General features: G+C 42.9%; 1 protein-coding gene across 3 annotated transcripts in view; it reads right to left on the reverse strand.

Annotated features, from left to right (window-relative positions):
* Positions 1–19509: 19509 nt before the first annotated feature.
* DSCAML1 (DS cell adhesion molecule like 1) overlaps positions 19510–23490 on the reverse strand; it is a 346013-nt gene continuing 342032 nt past the window's right edge. For 2 of the 3 annotated variants that reach the window (XM_045204094.2, XM_045204095.2), the window contains 3 exons: positions 22918–23112; positions 22084–22395; positions 19537–20540 (listed from right to left, as the gene is read on the reverse strand). In XM_045204094.2, coding sequence (XP_045060029.1) covers positions 20065–20540; positions 22084–22395; positions 22918–23112 — 983 coding nt within the window. In that variant the 3' untranslated portion in view covers positions 19537–20064. Of the gene's footprint in view, positions 20541–22083; positions 22396–22917; positions 23113–23490 lie in introns of all 3 variants that reach the window. The other variant, XM_024570871.3, reaches the window with a different exon arrangement.

The following is a 23490-nucleotide window of genomic DNA, read 5'->3' on the forward strand; positions in this document are numbered from 1 at the left end:
ATGCCTCCATCTTGGCTGGATGTCTCTCAGGTGTTGTGGTATTGGGTATAGTAGCCTTGAGGTCTTGTGTCTTGAGGTCTCATGTCTTGGGGTCTTGCAATAAATATAGGTTGCAAGTAGCTGCTTAGAAAAATATGCCTTACAAATCAGACCCTATGTTAATACATGCACTCACTGAATAAGCACTGTGTCAAATACCATTTGTAAATAACTGCTTAAGAACCTAATTACTAGTCAGGTCAGTTTATGATATTTATTACAGAAAACATAACGATAAGTATCTTTAGTATTACTTGATAACAAAATTTTCTTAAAAACTTTACTGCCTGCATTGCAAGATTTGAGTTCGGTATATGAAAAGAATACCTTATATTTAACAGTATGTTTCTTGAAAGCTAGCTAGTTAAAAATGTCATTTTCACAAGTTTGGAGAAACATATTACTGTACACATTCTCAATGTGTGTGAGTCCCATGTATTGAAAGCACATTGTATGTGTTCTATTTACTGAAACAGCACCGTGCTGAATGGCAATTGCATGTAGCATTGGAGAAACATGCATTAGAGAATGTGCAGCATTCTAATTTTATCTTTGCTTGTTAGTTTTGGCACTTTTCCTCTGTGCAGGGTGACCACAGAGTGAGAAGGAGCAAGAGGTGTTTGGAAGGAGCAGCATCACTGGGCAGTGGTGAAAGGAGAGGTACGCAAAAGCCTACAGCACCCAATATTCCTTGGTGGTCTCCTATTCAAGTACTAATGAGGACCAACCCTGTTTAGCTTCCCAGACCAAATGAGACTGGGCATGTTCAGGGTGGTATGGTACCACAGATGCTGGTAACAGCCATCTGGCACCACGAGAGCCCTGACCTCACTTCCAGGCTTGCATCATTGGGCTGCCTGCACTGTGTGTGCACCCTACTCTTACCTGGTTTGTATTTGCTACAACTTGCCCTGGACATAAAAAAAAAGACAAACCTTTAGCCAGACTAACCAAAGGAAAAAGAAAGAGGACCCAAATCAACAAAATTATAAATGAAATAGGAGATATTATAAGTGATACCACAGAAATACAAAGCGTCATCAGGGGCAACAACTATATGCCAGCAAACTGGACAACCTAGAATGAATGGAAAAATTCTTAGAAACATACAACCTACGAAGACTAAATCAGGAAGAAATAGAAAATCAGAATAGACAAATAAATGGTAAGGAGATTGAATCAATAATAAAACGTCTCTCAATGGAGAGATGTCCAGGACCAGGTGACTTTGCTGGTGAATTTTACCAACGTTTAAAGAAGAATTAGTACAAATATTTCACAAACTCTTCCAAAAAACTAGAGATGGGAACACTCCCAAACTCATTGTATGAGGCTAGAATTACCCTGATACCAAAACCAGAAAAGAACACCACCAGGAAAAGCAAAACAAAACAAAACAAAACAAAACAAAACAAAACAAAAAAACCCCTACAGACCAATATCTCTGAGGGATATAGATGCAAAAATTCCCAATAAAATACTAGAAAACCAAATTAAGCAATATGTTAAGAGGATAATTCCCCTGGTCATTATCAAGTTGGATTTATTCCTAGGAGGCAAGGACAGTTCAATATATGAAAATCAATCATTGTGATATACCACATTAACCGAATGAAATAAAAAAAATCTCATGATCATCTCAGTTGAGGCAGAACAAGCATTTGACAAAATTTAACAACAGTTCACAATAAAACTATTACTATGTAGGTACAAAGGAGTGTACCCCAAAATAATACAGGCCATATCACACATAATATCATACTCTATCGTGAAAGGTTGAAAGCTTTTACTCTAAGATCAAGAATAAAAACAAAGATGTCCACTCTCATCACTCCTATTCATCACAGTACTGGGAGTCCTTGCCAGAGCAATTAGGCAAGAAAAAGAAATAAAAGTCATCAGAATTGGAAGGAAGAAGTAAAATTATCTCTATTTTTCAGGTGACATGATTTTCTATATAGAAAATCCTGAAGACTTCATAAAATGTTTAATCAATGAATTCAGTAAAGTTACAAGATACAAAATTAACATACAAAAATCAATAGTGTTTCTACACACTGAAGATGAATTATGTAAAAAAGAAATGCAGTAGCAAAATTACAATCGCACCAAAAACAATAAAATACTTAGAAATAAACTTCATCAAGGAGGTGAAAAATCTCTACTATGAAAACTACAAGACATTGATGAAAGAAATCAAAGGAGACACAAAGAAATGAAAAGGTATCTTGTGTTTGTGGATTGAAAGAATTAATATTGTTAAAACATCAATATTACTCAAAGCCATCTAAGATTCAAAGCAATTCTTATCAGGATTCCAATGAGATTTGTTTTATAGAGCTAAAAAAATATCTTAAAATATTTATGGAACCACAAAAACCCCAAATAGCCAAAGAAATCCTGAGAAAGAAGAACAAAATAGGAGGTATCACACATACTGATTTTAAGCTATCCTCTAAAGGTAAATTAATCAAAACAGTATGGTACTGGCATAAAAACAGACAATGAGATCAATGGAACAGAATAAATCCAACCATATAAAGTTAATTAACATTTGATAAGGGAGCTAAGAATACTCAATGGAGAAAAGCCAGTCTCTTCAATAAATGTGCTGGTAAAATTGGATATTCACATGCAAAAGAATGAAATGAGGACTCCTGGTCAAGATGCTTTGCCTCCTTGTGCAACCACAAAAAGAATTTACAACTAAATCAGAAATGTCAGAAAATTGAACTTTATGGAAGTCTGACAACCAAGGATTTAAAGATGCAACAATTATACAGATGGGTAGGAGGAATGGAGACATGATGTGGCGTGGAGAGGCAGTGGTGGCAGCAGAAAAGGCATGGATGGTTGGTCCTACATTCATGTGTGGTAGATAAAAATCAGGAGGGATATCTTGTGAGTGAGTGATCCCAGCCCCAGGCCAGACCATACAGCCCTGGGTTCCAGCATCAGGAAGATAAATACCCATAACTTCTGGCTATAAAAAACAGTGAGGGTTGGGGCAGTAGAAGAAACTGCTGGATTTTCAGAAAACTTCACTTAAAAGGCCCACACAGTCTTAAAACGTATGCAAAACCACCCACTCTGGGTTTCAACACCAGGGCAACAGCTGGATGGGTGCCAGTAACACATGGAGAGTGGGTGAAGTGACTGGAAATGGGGCAAGTGCTGAGCAAACCTCCAGAAGCCAGGCAGCAGCACTGTCCCCTCTCTGAGCCCTTCCCCCACATAGAGCCACAAAGCAGTGAAGCGGGTTGCCCCACCCTGGCGATTACCTAAGACTCCACCCCACACAATTTACAGGTGACTTTTACAGGGAGTCCAGGCAGCTCTACCTAATACACAGAAACAAACACAGGGAGGCTGCCAAATTGGGGAGACAAAGAAATATGGCCCAAATGAAAGAACAGAACAAAACCCCAGAAAAAGAACTAAACTAAATGGAGATAGCTAACCTATCAGATGCAGAGTTCAAAATACTGGTGATCAAGATACTCAAAGAACTCATTGAGTATGACAACAACATAAAGGAAGAAATGAAGTTTACACTAAGTGAAATATACCTAGGAATAAACTTAACCAGGGAGGTTAAAGACCTGTACTCATAAAACTATAGAACACTGAAGAAAGAAATTAAGAAAGACACAAATAAATGGAAGCATATACCGTGTTCATGAGGATTAACATCATCAAAATGTCCACATTACCCAAAGCAATCAAAAGATTCAATGCAATCCCTATTAAAATACCAATGACATATTTGACAGATATAGAACAAATATTTCAAAAATTTATATGGATTCATAAATGACCCTGAATAGCCTCAAAAACTGAGAAAGAGGAACAAAGCAGGAGGGATCACAATACCTGACATCAAACTATATTACAAGGCCACTGTAATCAAAACAATCTGGTACTGGCATAAGAACAGACACATAGATCAATGGAACAGAATAGAGAGTCCAGAAATAAACCAAAGTCTCTATGGTCAATTAATATTTGACAAAGGGGGCATGAGCATACAATGGAGTAAAGACAGCCTCTTCAACAAATGGTGTTGGGAGAGCTGGACAGTTTCATGCAAAAAAATGAAACTAGACCACCATCTTACATCATACACCAAAATAAATTCAAGATGGATAAAAGACTTAAAAATAAGTCATGACACCATAAAACTCCTAGAGGAAAACAGGCAGAAAAATTTCAGATATTCCACACAGCAGTATTTTTGCCACTATATCTCCTAGGGCAAGGGGTATAAAAGAAAGAATAAACAAATGGGACTATGTCAAATTAAAAAGCTTCTACATGGCTAAAGAAAACAGCAAAATGAAGAGAGCCAACCATATGGGAAAACATATTTGCCAATAATACCTCAGACAAGGGTTTGATCTCCAAAATATATAAAGAACTCATCCAACTCAACACCAGGAAGACAAACATCCAATTAAACAATGGGCAAAGGTCCTGAACAGATATTTCTCCCAGGAGGACATACTGGGCCCATAAACACATGAAAGGATGCTCAGCATCACTAGGCATCAGAAAGATGAAAATTCAAACCACAGTAAGATACCACTCCACATTGGTCAGAGTAGCCATCATTAACAAATCAACAAACAACAAGTGCTGGTGAGGATGTGGAGAAAAGGGAACCCTTGTGTACTGTTAGTGGGAATGCAGACTGGTGCAGCCACTGTGGAAAACAGTATAGGATTTCCTAAAACAACTAAAAATGGAACTGCCTTTTGATCCAGTGATCCCATGGCTCGGATTATACCCTAAGAATCCTGAAACGCCAATTCAAAAGAACCTATGCACCCCAATGTTCATAGCAGCACAATTTACAGTAGCCAAGTGCTAGAAAACAGCCTAAGTGCCCATGAATAAATGAGTATATCAGAAACCTGTAGCACATTTATATAATGGAATACTATGCATCAGAAAGAAAGAACTCCTACTGTTCATGACAGCATGGATAAACTGGGGAGTATTATGCTAAATGAAATAAGCCAGGTGGCAAAAGGCAAATACCATATGACCTCACCTATCAGTGGAACCTAATGAACAAAACAAGTAAACAAAGTAGAACCAGAGGCATGAAAACAAGGGACAAACTGAGGGGTTGGGGTGGTGTATAAGGGTGGAAAGAAGGGGAAGGGTCTAGTTAAAGAACAATTATAAATGACCCCTGCACTTGGGCAAGAGGGTGGGGACTGACTGTGGGAGTGGGGGTGGGGTAGGAGGGGCAGGGGAGAGCAATGGGGGGAATTTGGGACAACTGTAATAGAACAACAACAATAACAACAACAACAATAATAAAAGAAATAAATAAGTTCAGCTGGATTTAAAAATATCTACAAGGAATCAACAGTGAAGGGAAGGAATCTGGGATTCAAATTAACTATTTGGAACATAAGGAAGAAATAAAAAACATTCAACCAGAACAGAAAGAAGAAACAAGAATTAAAAAAAACAACACAGTATAAGAAGACTCTGGGGCATCTCCAAATGTGCCATCATCTGAATCATAGGGAGGTCAGAAGGAGAAGAGGAAGAGCAACAAATTGAAAACTTATTTGAAAAAATAATGAAAGAGAACTTCTCTAATTTGGTGAAATAAATAGACCAGTTATTCTCTGTGCTTCCTGGACTAGTATTTCTAGAGAATCCCAAACAAGTTGGACACAAAGAGGACCATACCAAAATACACCATAATTAACATGCCAAAGATTAAAGATAAAGAGAGAATCTTAAAAGCAGCAAGAGGAGAGGAGACAGTTACCTACAAAGGAGCTCCCATAAGACTATCAGTTGATTTCTCAAAAGAAACTTTGTAGGTGAGAAGGGACTGGCAAGAAGTATTCAAAGCGATGAAAAGCAAGGACCTACAACCTAGATTACTCTATCCAGCAAAGCTATCATTTAGAGTGGAAGGACAGATAAAGTGCTTCCCAGGCAAGGTAAAGCAAAAGGAGTTCATCATCACCAAGCCATTGTGACATGAAATGTTAAAGGAACTTATTTAAGAAAAAGAAGATCAAAACTATGAACATTAAAAAGGCAACAAACTCATAACTATCAACAACTGAATCTAAAAACAAACAAACAAACAAACAAAGCAAACAACTAGAACAGGAACAGAATCATAGAAATGGAGATCACATGGAGGGTTATCAGCAGGAAAGGGGAGAATGGGGAAAAAGATGCCGGGATTAAAAAGCATAATCGATAGGTACAAAATAGACAGGGAGATGTTAAGAATAGTATAGGAAATGGAGAAGTCAAAGAACATATAGGCGTGACCCATGGACATGAACTAAGGGAGGGGAATGCTAGAGGGAAGGGAGGTAGTGGGTGGAGGGGGGCAAAGGGATAAACATTGTGACAACCTTAATAATAATAATCAATAAAATATACTTAAAAAAAGAATGAAATGAGACCCCATCTTACACCACTCACAAACATTAACTCAAAATAGATTCAAGACTTAAATGTAAGACCTGAACCATGAAACTCCTAGAAGAAAACACAGGGAAAAAACTCCTTAACATTGGTTTTGGCAATGAATTTTTTGGTATGACACCTAAACCATAGAAACAAAATTAAAAAAAAAAACCCAAACAAGTGGGACTATACCAACCAAAAAATCGTCTGCACAGCAAAAAAAAACAATCAACAAGGTGAAAACAAAGTCAATGAAGTTGGAAAACAAATTTAGCAAACCATATATCGGATAAGGGGTTAATGTCTAAAATTTATAAAGACCTACAACTCAGCGGAGAAACAAGATGGCGGCATAGGTAGACACACTGTGCCTCCTAGCACAACCAGAACTGACAGAAAATCGAACGACAAGGAAGTCCGACACCAAGGAGATAAAAAATAAACATTCATCCAGACCGGTAGGAGGGGTGGAGACGGGCAGCCGGGGCAGAGAGGACTCGAGTTGCTGTGGCTGGACCGAGACTGGCAGAGTGTGGGACAAATGGGGCAGGCAGTCTGACCGCTAGCAGACCCTGCGGCCCTACATTTGTGCACAGATAAACGGAGAGGGCCAGACTCAGAGTGGTGGAGAACGGGGCAGGCAGAGTGGTGGTTAACACTCTGAGGCCCCACATTTGCGCATAGATAAACCGGACGAACTGCGGGGAGCGAAGCAGACTGCGCAACCCTGGGCTCCAGAGGGGAAATAAAGCCTCAAACCTCTGAGTGAAAACACCCATGGGAGTTGGGGCGGCAGCTAGAGAGACTCCCAGCCTCACAGGAGCGGTCGTTGGAGAGACCCACAGGGGCCTAGAGCATACACAAGCCCACCCACTCGGGAACCAGCACCAGAGGGGCCCAATTTGGTTGTGGGTAGCAGAGCGAGTAGCTGAAATCTGGTGGAGAGTGGAGTGGGCGCCATTGCTCCCTCTCGGCCCCTCCCCCATGTATGGCATCACAGCATAGCAATCAGCGTTACCCTGCCCCACCCCAGGAACACCTAAGGCTGCGCCCCTTTAAGTAACAGACGCACCAAGACAAAAAAAAAAAAAATGGCCCAAATGACAGAACACTTCAAAGCTCCAGAAAAAATACAACTAAGCGAGGATGAGATAGCCAACCTATCAGATGCACAGTTCAAAACACTGGTTATTAAGACGCTCACAGAATTGGTTGAATTTGTTCGAAAACTAGATGAAAAAATGAAGGCTATGCTAAGAGAAACAAAGGAAAATGTACAGGGAACCAAAAGTGATGCGAAGGAAACTGGGACTGAAATCAGTGGTGTGGACCAGAAGGAAGAAAGAAACATCCAACCAGAAAAGAATGAAGAAACAAGAATTCAGAAAAATGAGGAGAGGCTTAGGAACCTCCAGGACATCTTGAAATGTCCCAACATCCGAATTAGAGGGGTGCCAGAAGGAGAAGAGGAAGAACAAAAAATTGAAAACTTATTTGAACAAATAATGAAGGAGAACTTCCCCAGGCTGGCAAAGGAAATAGACTTCCAGGAAGTCCAGGAAGCTCAGAGAGTCCCAAAGAAGCTGGACCCAAGGAGGAACACACCAAGGCACATCATAATTACATTAGCCAAGATTAAGCAGAAGGAGAGAATCTTAGAAGCAGCAAGAGAAAAGGACACAGTTACCTACAAAAGAGTTCCCATGAGACTGTCAGCTGATTTCTCCAAAGAGACCTTACAGGCAAGAAGGGGCTGGCAAGAAGTATTCCAAGTCATGAAAGGCAAGGACCTACATCCAAGATTGCTCTATCCTGCAAAGCTATCATTTAGAATGGAAGGGCAGATAAAGTGCTTCCCAGGTAAGGTCAAGTTAAAGGAGTTAATCATCACCCAGACCTTATTATATGAAATGTTAAAGGGACTTATCTAAGAAAAAGAAGAAAAAAAAATATGAACAGTAAAAATGACAGCAAACTCACAGTTATTAACAACCACATCTAAAACAAAAACAAAAGCAAACTAAGCAAACAACTAGAACAGGAACAGAACCACAGAAATGGAGATCACATGGAGGGTTATCAATAGGGGATTGGGGAGGGGGAGAGAGGGGGGAAGGTACAGAGAATAAGTAGCATAAATGATAGGTGGAAAATAGACAGGGGGCGGGTAAGAATAGTGTAGGACATGTAGAAGCCAAAGAACTTATAAGTATGACCCATGGACATGAACTATAGGGGGGGAATGTGGGAGGGAGGGGGTGGATAGGATGGAGTGGAGTGATGGGGCGGGGGAATGGGACAACTGTAATAGCATAATAAATAAATATATTAAAAAAAAAGAACTACAACTCAGTAGCAAAAAACAAATAATCCAGATAAAATGAGCTAGGAATAGACATTTTGCCAAAGCAGACATACAAATGGCTGACAGGTATATAAAAAGATGCTCAATATATCTAGTCATTAGGGAAAGGCCAATCAAAACCACAGTGAGATAGCATGACTGTTGGAATGGCCATAACAAAAAAGACAAGAGATAACAAATGGTGGTTAGGATGTGGAGAAAAGGGAACCCTTGTGCCTTGTTAGTGGGAATGTAAACTGGTAGCCACTGGTATAAAATGGAGATTCCTCAAAAAATTAAAAATAGAACTTCCATGTTATCCAGCAATTTCACTACTGGAAATATATACAAAGGAAATGAAAACACTAATTAGAAAAGAGACATCCCCCCCCCACCGCCATGTTCACAGCAGCATTATTTACAATGGCCAAGACATGGATACAACCTAAATGTCCATCAATGGACGAATGGATAAAGAAGTTGTGGCGCACACACACACACACATACACACAGGAATATTATTTAGCCATTAACACCCCCCCCCAAAATCCTGACATAATGGATGGACCTTGAGGGATTTTGCTCAGTGAAATGTCAGAGAAAGACAAATACTGTATGATCTCACTTATATGTGGAATCTTAAAAAACTCATAGAAAAAGAGATCAGATTTGTGGTTACTAGAGGCATGTGGGGTGGGGGGAAGAGGAATTAGATGAAGGTGATCAAAATGTACAAACTTCCAGTTACAAGATAAATAAGTACTAGGGATGTAATGTACAACATGATGACTGTAGTTAACCCTGCTGTATTTGGAATGTATATGAAAGTTGTTGAAAGAGTATTTCCTAAGAATTCTCATTACAAGGACAAATTTTTTTGCCTTATTTTTATTGTACTAAACTTATTGCCCTAATCACTTCACAATATTTGTAAGTCAAACCATTATACTGTATACCTGAAACTTATACAGTGATATATGTTAATTAAATCTCAATACAACTGGAATAAAACATGCTGTAAGAAGGATTCAGTAAATGTTAGTTACTATCACCCCTGCAGGCAAATCAGGAACCATGAGTGAGATTCTGGAACTTGCATGACTTCCCATGATTAACAGTAAAGTCTTGGACATAGAGGATGAACAAATGGCACAAATGGCAAGGAAAACGTTTGCTGGGGGATTGTACTCCCCCTCATGGCTGACTGTATGTGAAGGTGAGTGGGGAGGGAGAGGGAGAGGCAGAGAGAGACAGACAACCAGAGAGATGGAAAGAGAAGAGAGAAAAGGAGGGAGGAAGGGAAGGAGCTCACGTGAGAAAGGGATGCAAGCCCAGCCATGGGGTTGGCCTGCAGGGAAACAAGAGAAGGTGCCCTGGGATGGAAGGAAAGACTGGTTCTTGGGGTTCCCCACAAAGACCAAAAGCCAGTGCCTGACAATTATGTAGACTGGGAGTTCGGGAAACACAGACTTGGCCACTCTCTCCTGGTCATCAGTCCAACTGTGGAACCACTGCTGGGGCAGCTTTGAGCACCTTAGCCTAGGACTGGAAAGGGCCAAAGGGATTGGGGGTAGATAGGACCTTTTCTGAGCACCTATTATATTAGGCTGAGGTTGGGACCAAAGTCTGGCTCCAAAGCTCTGTGCCTCCAAAAGACCTGGGTTTAGATTCTGATTGCTATTTACTAGTGGGACATCGTTGGGAGTGATTCCTCTCTCTAGACCTCAGTCTCTTCATTTGTATAATGGGGTTGAAAAAACCCCACAGTGAGAGAATTAAAGAAATAACTTGTGTCAAGAGCCCTGCCTGAAGCACCCTGGAATCTGCAGTGTTATGGAAATCTAAGTCTTTATCCAGCCTCTGCTGACTGCTTCCCAGAGCAAGACAGCCCCGTGTCTTTTGACTGCCTCTGAGCTGGCTGTGAGGGAGGTTTCTCTCACAGTTCTGCACAGGAGCCACACAGAAAAATGCCCCCTCTTCTCCTTCCACATGACAGTGAAACAGGGTGGTCACAGACACCTCCCCCCTTGTTTCTTATGAACACACATGTGTGTGCTCATGGGAGAGTTAATGCGGAGTGCCCATATACATTCTCACAGGGCCTCTGTTTACATGTTACCAGTGCTAAGTGCTTTACCTACCTACAGGCCTCACCGAATCCTCATAACCAGCCTATGAGGTAGGTCATATCTATAAGATGGGGGGTGGGGGAGGGAGACTTGGGAAGATTAAGCTAGGAGGTGGCAGGATCAGAATACAACCCATATCAGAATAAATTTCAGGCATGGTTGTGCATGTAGGCACTTTGTACTCACCCTCTTGAGTATGTGCCCTCCCTCCTAACACTGGAACTAGAGGACAAATAGGAGGGGACAGGGAAGGAGGTTCAGAGCAACTTCCTCCTTCAAGTAAACAGGGAAAGTCTTCTCAGAGGGAAAGCCTCCTGGTCTATTTTTCTCCTTTTCCCTACTACTCTCCCCTACTTCAAAGGACAGCAGAGCCTGTGACTGAAGGAAGGACAGTGTTTGTGCCTTGAAATTAATGCTCTTGTCTCCTCCTCCTCTGCCCCATTTCATTTTAGGAATAGCAGTCACTCAGCTGCAGCCAGAAGGAGAAATGGGTGGGTGCAGTGCCTCAGAAACGTCCTCCTTGGATGTGAGGCCCCCAGAGGGAGGCAGCTGCTGTTAGGGTCAGAGTCAGAGGTACCCATCCTTTGGCTGTAATGCCATTTACCACCTTGAGCTCTGGCTAAGTGACTATGCAGAGACTGAGTCTCAGTTTTTTTTACCTGAGAACGGGATCATTATAGGCATCCAGGGAAGCCCACTGCCTGCCTTTCCTCATCCAGAGTTCTGAATGCCTGGAAAAGCACCATGTACGCAGTAGGTACTGGATGAGGCTTTCCTTCATGGAAGGCCTGTGTAGAGCGCCCTCTCCCTTCCTGATGTTGGGGACCTCTCCCTTAGTCTCCAAATGTCCAGGGACCTGACCGGATCCCCCCAGCAGCCCCAGAAGAAGCCCAGCTCAGCTTGGTATGCAGTTTGTTTGCTTCTTGGCTCAAGGGTAATCAGACCCTGTTGTTCTTCCTTTCTGCTTCTTCCCCCATTCAATGGGTGGGGGTTGCCAGCTCTTTTTTGGTCTTTTGTTCCCCTGGAGGGGAAGAGGGTACAGCAGGACCCAGGGTGGTGGGGTGGGGTCAGATGATGTAGAAAGTCTGAGTGGAGAGAAGGTGAGGAGCTTTTGTTCTCAGGCCCCACCATGTACTTGGGCACTAGGTGGGTAGCTCTGGGCCGGGCTTGTGTGGGTGTTAGGGAGTGGGGCAAGAACATGCACTATGTGGCTCTGGGAAGCCACTGAGTGCAGGGTTGTGGCCTGGAACTGTGCCTCCACCTTGGCCTGGCCTTAAAAGGGTGGAACTGAAGAGAGAATGACACTAACAGCAGCAAAAGAGCTTCAGGGCTGAGCACTGCCATACAGATGAAGCCTCCTGGGGGGCAGTTAGGGCAGCTGGGCACTTAATCACACGTTGCCCCTCTGCTGCAGTATCTCTTGTTTGGAGTCAGAGAGCCAACTGCCAGCTCTCAGTTGCTACCAATGTTAATGGATTTGAGGATGTTATTGGCCTTCAGGGCTTCCTCCCCTTCTGGCAGGCACTGTGAGGTGTCATGGGGACTTTCAGTAGGTTTTCCAGGGCAGCAAGGGAACTTCCAATCCCACCTGCTCCCCTGGATGCAGCAAAACCAGTTCTAAGAGGGCAGTTCCTAGTGATAAGTGCCTACGGCAAGAAACAAAAAACCCCCTCAACTAAGTAATCTAACTTTGCACCTCAAAGAACTAGAAAATGAAGAATGAGCAAAGCTCAAAATTAGTACTAGGAAGGAAATAACAGATATTAGAGTGGAAATAAATGAAATAAAGACTAAAAAGAAAATAGAAAAAATAAAACTAAGAGCTGGTTCTTTGAAAAGATAAACAAAGTTTACAAATCTTTAGCTAGCTCCACCAAGAAAAAAAGAGAGACCCTCAAATAAATAAAATCAGAAATGAAAGAGGAGATGTTACAACTGATACCACAGAAATACAAGGGATTATGAGTCTACCAGGAACAACTATATGCCAACAAATTGGACAACCTAGAAGAAATGCATACATTCCTGGAAACAAACAACTTACAAGACTAAGTCAGGGAGAAATAGAAAATCTTAATAGACCAAATTAATCTCCTTAATTATTAGCAAGGAGATTTAACCAGTAATCAAAAACCTTCCAGCAATCAGAAGTCTAGGACCAGATGGCTTCACTGGTGAGTTCTACTGAACATTCAAGGAAGAATATCAATCCATCTCAAACTCTTTCCAAAAAAGGAAGAGGAGGAAACACTTCCAAATTCATTTTATGAGGTCAATATTACTCGATACCAAAACCAGACAAGGACACAAGATAAGAAGATTACAGGTTATTATCCTAATGAACATAGATACTTAAATTCTCAACAAAATATTAGCTAACTGAATTCAACAATACATTAAAAGAATCATGCTTCATGATCAAGTAGGATCTATTCTAGGGATGCAAGAATAGTTCAACAGCCACAAATCAATCAAGGTGATACACCTTAACAAAATAAAGGATAAAAATTATTAGTTATCTTAGCAGGGAAAGCATTTGACATAATTCAACACCAGTTTATGATAAAAACTCTCAATAAAGTGCGTGTAGAGGGAATGTACCTCAACATAATAAGGAATATTATTAGCCCTCAGAGTGTACAAGCCCATAGCTAACATCATATGCAATGGTGAAAAGTTGAAAGTTTTTCTTCTAAGATTAAAAACACTCCTATTCAACCTAGTATGAAAGTCCTCGCAGGTGTGTGCTCTTGCCCTAGTCAGAGAAATAGAAGGCATCCAAAATGGAAAGAAAGAAGTAAAACTGTCACTACTTGCAGATGACATGATATTATATATTGAAAATGCTAAAGACCCCACCAAAAAACTATTAGAAATAAACAAATTCAGTAAAGTTGTATGACACAAAATTAATATAAAATATATGTTTCATTTCTATACATTAATAATGAACAATCAGGAAGAGAAATTAAGTAAACAGTCCCACTTACAATTGCACTAAAAAGAATAAAATTCCTCAGAAAAAATTTAACCAAAGAGCTATAGACTAAAAACTACAAGACATTGATGAAAGAAGTTGAGGAAGACACAGATAAGTGGAAACTCTGTGTTTATGGATTGGAAGAGTTAATATTGTTAAAATGTCCATACTACCCAAAGCAATCTACTGATTCAGTGTGATCTCTATCAAAACTCCAATGGCATTTTTCACAGAAATAAAATAAACAATCCTAAAATTTGTATGGGATCCCAAAAGATCCCCAAAGCCAAATTAATCTTGAGAAAGAAGAACAAAGCTAGAGTTACCACACTCTCTGATTTTAAACTATATTACAAAGCTATAGTAATTAGGGTATAATTATGGCCATAAAATAGACATGTAGATTGATGTAATAAAATAGAAAGCCCAGAAACAAACCCACACATATGGTCAATTAATTTATGACAAAGGAGGCAAGAGTATATATTGGGGAAAGGACAGTCTCTTCAACAAATGGTGTTGGGAAAACTGGACCACTAACTTATACTATACACAAAGACTAACTCAAAATAAATTAAAGGCTTGAATATAAAACCTGAAACCATAAAGCTTCTAGAAGAAAACATAAGTGGTAAGCTCCTTGACATTGGTCTTGGTGGTGATTTTTTGGATCAGACTCCAAAAACAACAGCAACAAAAGCAAAAATAAACAAGTGGGACTACATTTAATGAAAAAGCTTTTGCATAGCAAAGGACACCATCAACAAAATGAAAAGACAACCTACTGAATGGGAGAAAACAGTTACAAATCATATATCTGATAAGGGGTTAATATCCAAAATATATAAAGAAGGCACACAATTCAATAGGAAAAACCCCAAAACAATTAGGTTAAAAATGGGCAAATATCTAAATAGACATTTTTCCAAAGAAGACTTTCAGATGGCTAACAGGTACATGAAAAGATGATTAGCATCATTGAACATCAGGGACATGCAAGTCAAAATCACAATGTGATATTACCTCATACCTGTTTGAATGACCATTATCAAAACAAACAAATAAAAAACCAAACACAAACAAAAAATAAAAAAACAAAAGCAAGAAATAATTGCTGGCAAGAGTGTGCAGAAAAGAGAACCTTTGTACACTGTTGGTGAGACCAGTGCAGCCACTGTGGAAAACAGTATGGGTGTTCCTCAGAAAATTGAAAAATACAACTACCATATGATATAGCAATCCCACTTTTGGGTATTTATCCAAAGAAAATACCCAAACACTTGAAAACACTTGATTTAGAAAGACATCTACAGCCCATGTTGATAGTGACATTATTTACAATAGCCAAGAGATGAAAGCAGCCTAAGTGCTCATCAATAGATGATTGGATAAAGAAGATGTGATACATACAAACAATGGAATACTATTTAGCCATAAAAAGAAGGAAATCTGGCCACTTCTGAAAACATGAATTGAACTTAAGGGCATCGTGCTGAATGAAATAAATCAGCCAGAGAAAGACATATACTGTATGGCGTCACATGTGGAATTTAAAGAAACAAAAGCAAAACAAAAACTAGATTCATCATTATAGAAAACAGACTGCTGGTTGCCAGGGGAAGGGGTAAAGTTGGGCAAAAATGGGTGAAGGGGGTTAAAAGGTACCAAATTCCAGTTATAACATAAATAAGTCACGGTGATGTAATATATAATATAGTGAGTATAGCTAACAACACTGTATTGCATATTTGAAAGTTGCTAAGAGAGTAAATCTCAGAAGTCCTTATTATAAGAAAAAAAATTCGTTTATAATTACGTGTGGTGGCAGATGTTAACTAGACTTATTGTGGTGACCATTTCCCCAAATACACAAATATCAGATCATGTTGTACACCTGAAACTAACATGTTATTGTCAATTATACCTCAATAAAAATAAGTTAAAATTTGACAAAAACAACAAGAAAAAGGCAGAACAGTTTATCCCTTGTCACCATTGGTATTCATACACATCTCTTTAAACCGTACTGAAATTTCAAATAAAGACAAGAGCAAAGTCTTGCTTTTGTTTACCATGCTACTACTTTCCCATGTACAACCACAAACATGCTAACCCTCTCCCTAAAACAGGATAAAAAAAAATCCCTTATCCAAAAAAAGGTTAAAATGGTAAATTTTATGTTGTATATCTTTTACCACAATAAAAATAAAACCCCAAAACAAATGCCTGAGTTGTACACCCACAAATTGTGATTCAGTTGAGGTTGGTGAGATCTGGGCATTTTTTTTTTAAAACAAGCTCCTCAGGTGAATACGACAAGCCTTTAAGTTTGAGACCCACCAGTCTAGCTCTGGTTGTTGGCAGAAGGGGGAGAGCAGGGGAGTTGTCTCTCAGAAGGCCTTCTAGAAGAGGGCCTCTTGAATTTCAACGTGCATACAAATCCTCTGTTGATTTTGCTGACCTGCAGCTTCTGATCCAGTGGGTCTGGGGTGAGGCCCCAGACTTTGCATTTCTAACAAGCCCCTAGAGGATGCTAATGCTGCTGGTCTGTGGCCACACCTTGAGTATAAGGCTTTAGAGCCAGACAGTGGCCTTATCTGTGGTGGACAAAGTGGAGATCTGGAAAGGAACAAGGAAATGTTTAAGATGATGGCCCAGATAGAGTTCAGTGAGGAAGAGCAGGAGTTGAGCTGATTTGTGAATTAGCTTCTGGGTGCAATTTAAATAAGCAGATTTGTGGTTCAGGTCAAGAACATATTGAGGTTAGAGATCAGCAGCACATAAAGCTGTATGGATTTTGCACAGGTCTGTCTGAATTTTATAGGAAGGGCCCAGCTCTGCTGAACACAAGTTATACTGGCTCAAATTTTGCTTCTTTTTTGCCTCTCCAAATCCTTCTTTTCTTACATGGTCCACCTCATGTCCCAGGTCTTCTTCACAGCTCTCCAGAGCCAGATCCCTCCCTCCTACCACTGCCCCTTTCCAGAGTAATATACATCATCAGATCCCAGCATAGTGGCTCACTTTCCTGAATCCATCATGAACAGTTCCACAATGACTGCCTTTCTGCCAGTAAGTGCAGCTGGCTCACCTGGTCCTGGAGGGCTCTTCCCCTGGCAATATCCTTGGGGCAGAATTGAGACTCAGCCTCTGAACAGAGGAACACAAGGCAGTATGGGTTCATGGTTAAGGGATCAGGCACCCAAGTTTGACTCTCATCTCCACCTCTCCCTGCTCCTCTAACCTTGGATGAGTTCTCAGCTCCCAGAGCTCCAGCTTTCTCACCTTTCAGATGGAGATTGCAATGCTTACCTCCCAAAGCTGCCAGGAGGTGCCAAGAGCCAATGCAAGGAAAGTGCTCTGCTCAGCACCTGAGCTCTGTGCACCACAGGGCTCTGTGATGTGTTTTCACAACAGGGTTGGTTCTCCTTTGCAGTCCTCAAGTGGGGGGCTCCATTCCAGTCAAGCTTCTGGGGATTTGTTCACCCATTTGTGCTGGTGGGACTTGGGGCTGATTTGTATTTTTTTCCCCCTGGGTCCAGCATGTGGCGGTGGGGTAGGGGATGTGGGCCCTCTAAGCCAAGTTCTGGGAAGAACTCCCAGGCCTGATCACTGTGCTTGCCGTTTGGGAGGTGACCTGCAGATCCCATCCTACCAGGGTAGAATGAAGCTGGGCTGTCTTTAGGTGTCTGGAATGCAGTGTCTTGTTCTCATTATTCTCATTAATGCCATGAGCTGGTTCTCCGGGTGGATCCTGGGTGTGGGGCCTGTGATGGAGTTTCCCTAGGGGCCCAGGAATCACCAAGGAGCACATCTTCTCTGCCCCTCCTCTGTTACAGTGCCCCCTTATCTTGCAATGTCCCCAAATCGCTGGGTGCTCAGGGAATGTTTATTGCATGCACTCCTTTTTGGAAAGTGATTCCATTAAAAGTCATGCATGATGGGGATACAGCCCTCACAGAAGCCCTGACCCACAGGCACAAACCCCTCCCTTCCTCTCCAGCCCTCGGTTCCCTCCCAGTTCCTCCTCTCAGCTGTGGGGCAACAGTAGGTCCCAGACTCACTGTCCTTCCATATTCCTGATGCACAACTCAGTCTTGACTGGGGGTGTGGAACTCAGGAACACCCTTATATTGGGTTGGCCAAAAAGTCTGTTACTTTTTTTCTGTACAATGGCTCTAGTAGTGCTTAGTTGTCTTTAACTTCATTTGAAACGATTTTATTAGATTGTATTGTGACAGTTGTCCTATCAGTGTGCATTTAAAAAAACATCAAAATTGGTGAGTTTTCTGCAACCATTTTAATATTGAAGATGGAAGAAAAGTGACATTTTTGGCATATTATGCTTGATTATTTCAAGAAATGTAAAAACAAAGCTGAAATGCAAACAAAGATTTGTGCAGTGTATGCAGAAGGTGCTGTGACTGATCAAATGTGACAAAAGTAGTTTGTGAAGTTTCTTGGTACTACTGACATTTTGGCCAAATAATTCTGTGCTGTGGGGCTGCTAATGCATTGGAAGATGTTTAGCACCCTGGCCTCTACCCACTAGAAGCCAATAGCGGGAGATAACTGACATACTCAAAATATCCCAATCAATAAAGAAAATGAAAAATGTGTCTTTCATTTTGTGGAAAAAACATAATGGACTCTTTGGTCAACACAATGTTTCTTAGGTACACCTTCTTTTCACCAGGGGCTCCACCCCTGCTGGAGGGATGCTCCTGAGACCACAAACTTCATGGCCCTGGGCTTTTACTAGTCTCCTTGGTATTTCTCTCTCTGCCTAGCCGAACCTTCACGTCCTTGGAGGCCCAGCTCATATGCCACCGCACTGTGCTGTGCTCATAACCCTTTCATCAGAAATGGCCCCTCTGCACACCTGCAAGTGGGCACGTTTCCTTCTACCTGGCACTCTAATTACCAGCTCCGCTGAAACCAGGTGAAGTAGGACTCTGGCTTGCTTCTCTTGGTTGAGCTCCATTCTCCCTCCTCCATGAGCCCTTTTCACCTCTGGCCTCTGATGGCCTTGCTGCCTCTCGCTGTCGGCTCACCTTGCCCGAACTGTCAGCCTAGAACTTCAGGCTCTGGCCCTGCCCCTGAGGTATATATAATCTCTTCCTCCCCTCCCAGTTCATAGGAACCTCTCACATAACCTAACTGCTCACTGGTAGTTTTGCACAGCTTTGCTCCTCTGGTTATGCTGTATTCTCCCAGAGGAGAGAAGCTGGTAGACACCCCCAGCCTTCATACTGGGCTCCCTAGAGCTCTCACCAAGGTTGCCTCACTTTATACTGATAGGTAAGGAAACTGGGTCTCAGAGGGGTTTTGGAACTTGCTTAAAGCCACACAGCTGGTCTCCCTTAGGGCCCAGCACAGATCTACAATCAGATCAGGTGTACAAGGATGCCCCCCTGGCTAATTGAAAGCCTTTTAAAAAGCTTAACATGCTGAGCTGGAGCCCAGGCTTCTCAAAATCTCTCAATAGAAATGATGGCCTGGTACAGGGGCCTTTCCTTTCTCCCTCCCCATTGGCCCTTAGCAGATGGGAAAAAGCCACCACGTAGAAACATAACTTTTATTGCACACGGCGCTGGGTCTTTTTTCATAGAAAAAGGTATTAACACATAAGCATCTGCAAATTGAAGCAACTCCTGGTTTTCTTGGAACAGTAAAATCGCATGCAGTGTCTCTGAATTGGGATTTTGATCTTTGTCAAAACGGCCTAGATTGGAGGGAGGGGGGTGGGGAGGGAAAAATTGCCGAGTCTTTGTGCCTCTGTCTCAAAATAAGGTTGAGAGAAATATATAGATATATAGATTGTTGATGTGTTCCTACTTCTCTATATATGTATATATCTCTCCACGCATATTTTGTGGGGTGGGAGGTGACTTGTACTGTCGAATACTTTGTGCCCTGGCTCCATGGAGAAGAAGAAAATAGTTTCATTTGTACAAAAGAGTTCTATGTACAAGCATTCATGACTTGGGTTTGTTTTTCATTGTTGGTTGGATTTGTCTGTCAGTTTAATATAAATAATGCAGGAAAACAGCCACGTTGGTGTTTGAGGGCTGGAGGCCCAGACAAGTCCACGCATAGGGCTGTCTTCTTGCTGTGCCCTACACCAGGGTGTAGGACTTGGAGTAGGCTCCAGCCCCCTGCTTCTGAGACCTCCCTACCCCTGATGTGCTCATCTCGAGAAGTGAGTCCCTGGAGCCCCCCATTTTGGTATGTGGGCCCCCAGCCCGCAGAGGCTCGGTGCTGGGGGCTGGAGGGGCAGTGCTGGGTGCAGCAGGGGGCTCAGCAGAGGTGGAACCCGGTGCTGGGGGTGCTGTGCCAGGTGGGGGGGCAGCCATGGCCAGAGTCCTCTGAGGTAAGGTGGATGTGGAGGCAGTAGCAGGGGCCCCTGGGTGTGGGAGGCCCAAGGGCTTGCTGGCAGGGTCCAGAGTCAGGTGGCGAGCCTGGGTGTGATAGGTTCGAGCCAGATTCCGGATGGAGGCCTCGCGGGGTGGAACCACAGGACAGGGCTCGCGCCCATCTGCCTTTCGGAAGAAGGCCTCTGACTTGGCATACAGAGGCAGGTTACAGTAGTCACCTGGAATCACAGAAGCAGAGGATGTGAGAGGCGGAGGTCTCTGGGAACCAGCTTGTTTAACCAACTTCCTGCCCCTCAATATTCTTCCTGAGCTGGCCCTCCACAGGCTGGGCAATAAGGAGTTGAACTCTCTTAGTTTTAGTTTCCATATCTGGGAAATGGGGATAATCACATTACCCTATAGGATTGCTCAGAGTAATGAATAAGATAAAGTATGGAAAGTTCCTCAACACATGGCTGGCACACACACTGGTTGCTCAATAAACTAATGCTTATTGTTGAATGATCACTATAAACGGTTCAGCTTCAGCTGGCAGAGAGCTCACTTCTGGAGACCAGAACTTCCTAAGAGCTCTGGCTGCTAGAAAACTCTTAACCATGAGGAGAAAAGGATTGTCACTCCCTGACACTTCTGTCATTGAACCCAGTGCTGCCCTCTGAGGGCCCACAGAACAAGGCTTCCCTCTCTTTCCCATGATGCCTTTCAGATGTCTGAAATCAGCTACTTGTCCCCTCTCTCTCCCCAGTCCCTTCTTCTTCAGGTGGATTTGTCCTTAATTTCTTAAACTCTCTGCTATCCTGATCCTTTGGCTCTGTGTGACCCTCCCCTATGCATGTGCCTCCCTCTTGCTGACCATGCCAGGTGCTTTCCTTAGATGATCTCATTCAGTGACCCCACCCTGCAAGGCTGCCTGCATTTTGCAAGTGAGGAAATTGAGATTCAGAAAGATTAAGTAATTTGCTCAAATTCACACAGTTAGAAGGAGCTGGATATGTCATTCAGGGCAGCACATCTCCTAAATCCTTGACCTTCTGTTACCCTAGGCTCTTCTCCAGGTGATCCTGAGCTCCTCAGGTTAGCATGGCCACTTAGCAAGGCCAGTACTGAGAAGACCAGACTAATGGTTTGACAGCCTGGGCCTTGTATGCTGTGACCCCAACATCTGCTGGGGCACTCCCCCTCTTATACCCCTTGATTATTTAGACCTGCCCCACCAACCCCAAGGGGCACATGGTCTGGCCAGGCCCCTGGGATTAGATGATTCCCAGTCAGGCTACGTCACTGCCCCTCCCACCAACCCAGAGGTTCAGCCACCAAGGGCTGAGCTGCCAGGATTGCTTTTCTGGGTCTGGATTAAGTTCACTAAGACCGGTGGCCATTGGGCCACAGGGATCTCTCTCCATCCATAGCTTCAGATTAAGGGAATGATCACTACTTAATGAGAACCTACTATATGCCAGGCATGTGTATAACTTCTCATGCCCATTGCAACAATGAAAAGTATATACTATCATTTGCATTTTTACAAATGAGAAAGTTAAGGCCAGAGGGATTAAATGACTTGCCCAAGGTCACAGAGATATTAAAAGGTTGAACCAGGATGTGGACATTGATCTGCTTGTTCCCAAGCCCTTATTCTTTGCACTACTTCACACTGCCAAGGAGCCCTACTGGATCTGGGTGCTGTTAGGGCAAGGCCTAGCCAGGGCTCATGGGGTTAGGGGGCAGGGGACACAGACACGAGGTGGTCTGGGCACTCACTCTTGTTGGCCCGGTGAGGGATGGGCACAGCTACATTTTTGCCCCGGTCTGCATCCTGGGGTTTGGGTGGGGAGGCAGTGAATCGGCAGATGCCAGGCTCTGAGGGTGTGCTCATGGATGTCATGCTGTCAGCATTCTCATTGGTGCCTGTGGTCATCTGGTCAGAGGAGCTGTCAGAGATGAAGCACTCGGTGATCTCGAATTTGGCATGCTGTAGCTGCTCCTCCAGCTTGGCATGCTCATAGGCTCGGGCCAGCTCCTCATAGGTGGAAGAGGCACTCTCAGTGGACACCATGCTGTTCCGTCCTTTGTCTGGTGAGATGCAAGGCATAGAGTTAAGAGGAAATAAGCAGGTTGTGGGAGAAGGGTGTAAATCAGTCAGACTGAGCAGTTCCCCTATCCTAACCCCAGCAGCCATCAGAAAGCCTGGCCACAAATGTACCAGGCTCAGAAGATCCTGCTCTCCCACTGTGAAGATAGCAGTGGTGGCAGAATTGGGGTCTTTGACTAGTGAAGGGCAAACACCTTTCATTCTTGAAAATAAGCAACTACCTGGAATACTCAGCCCTTTCTCCAACAAATAGCGTATGTACTATTTTCTCTGACGTTTTTGGGGAAAGCAAAATGAAATTCTTGAACAAGCAAAGCTCAGTGAGGTCCAGTGTTTTTGTAAAAGCCACACAGCAAGCAAGTCAGTGGCCAGCTGGAAATGAAGCTGATTTGTGTTTTGGACTCCACGGGTTGGTGGGTAGGAGTTGGGAAAACGGAAAGTAGAGCTGGATGATGGGGGAGCAGAGGGGAGTGAGCAGGACACAGGCTGGGCCCTGGTCTCACCTGTGTCCTGGGAGAGACTTGCGCTGTAGCTGTCACTCTCAGTGACCGTGACACCATGCTGAGAGCCCACAGTGCGCCAGTCAGAGGTGAGGGTGCGGGCGGGTGTGGAGGCCTGGCACTTGGTCAGAGTCCACTGACTTGAGTACCGGTTCCGGGTACTGTGGGCTGACTTTACATTCTTCCTGGACACTGGGTCTACACAGAGGAAGCAAGAGCTAGCACCTGCCAATGGAGGGCATTTGATCTTGGGCAGAGAGGGCAGTGGGGAGCAAGAGAGGAGGCAGAAGCAGCCACAGAACTCTCTTGGGAATGCTGAGCATGCTGCCTTTCCTGATGACGTTAGCTGGGCCCAGAGGAGAGGATCAAGTATGTCTAGACATGGGGGCAGTGGGCAATATCCTGGTCTTCTCCATCCACCCCATCTTTTCCTCCAGCCTGGGAAGAAGGTCACCTCCTCTGCTGCATCCTGACTATGCATCCCTACAGTGCTTGATGTATTTCATTATTATGTCTAGAGTCCTAAAGGCAGAAGTCCCTAGAGGGCAAGAACAGACAACCTTCTCTACATTTCTA

The sequence above is a fragment of the Desmodus rotundus genome, chromosome 5, assembly GCF_022682495.2.
Source record: "Desmodus rotundus isolate HL8 chromosome 5, HLdesRot8A.1, whole genome shotgun sequence".
Taxonomy (NCBI): Eukaryota; Metazoa; Chordata; class Mammalia; order Chiroptera; family Phyllostomidae; genus Desmodus; species Desmodus rotundus.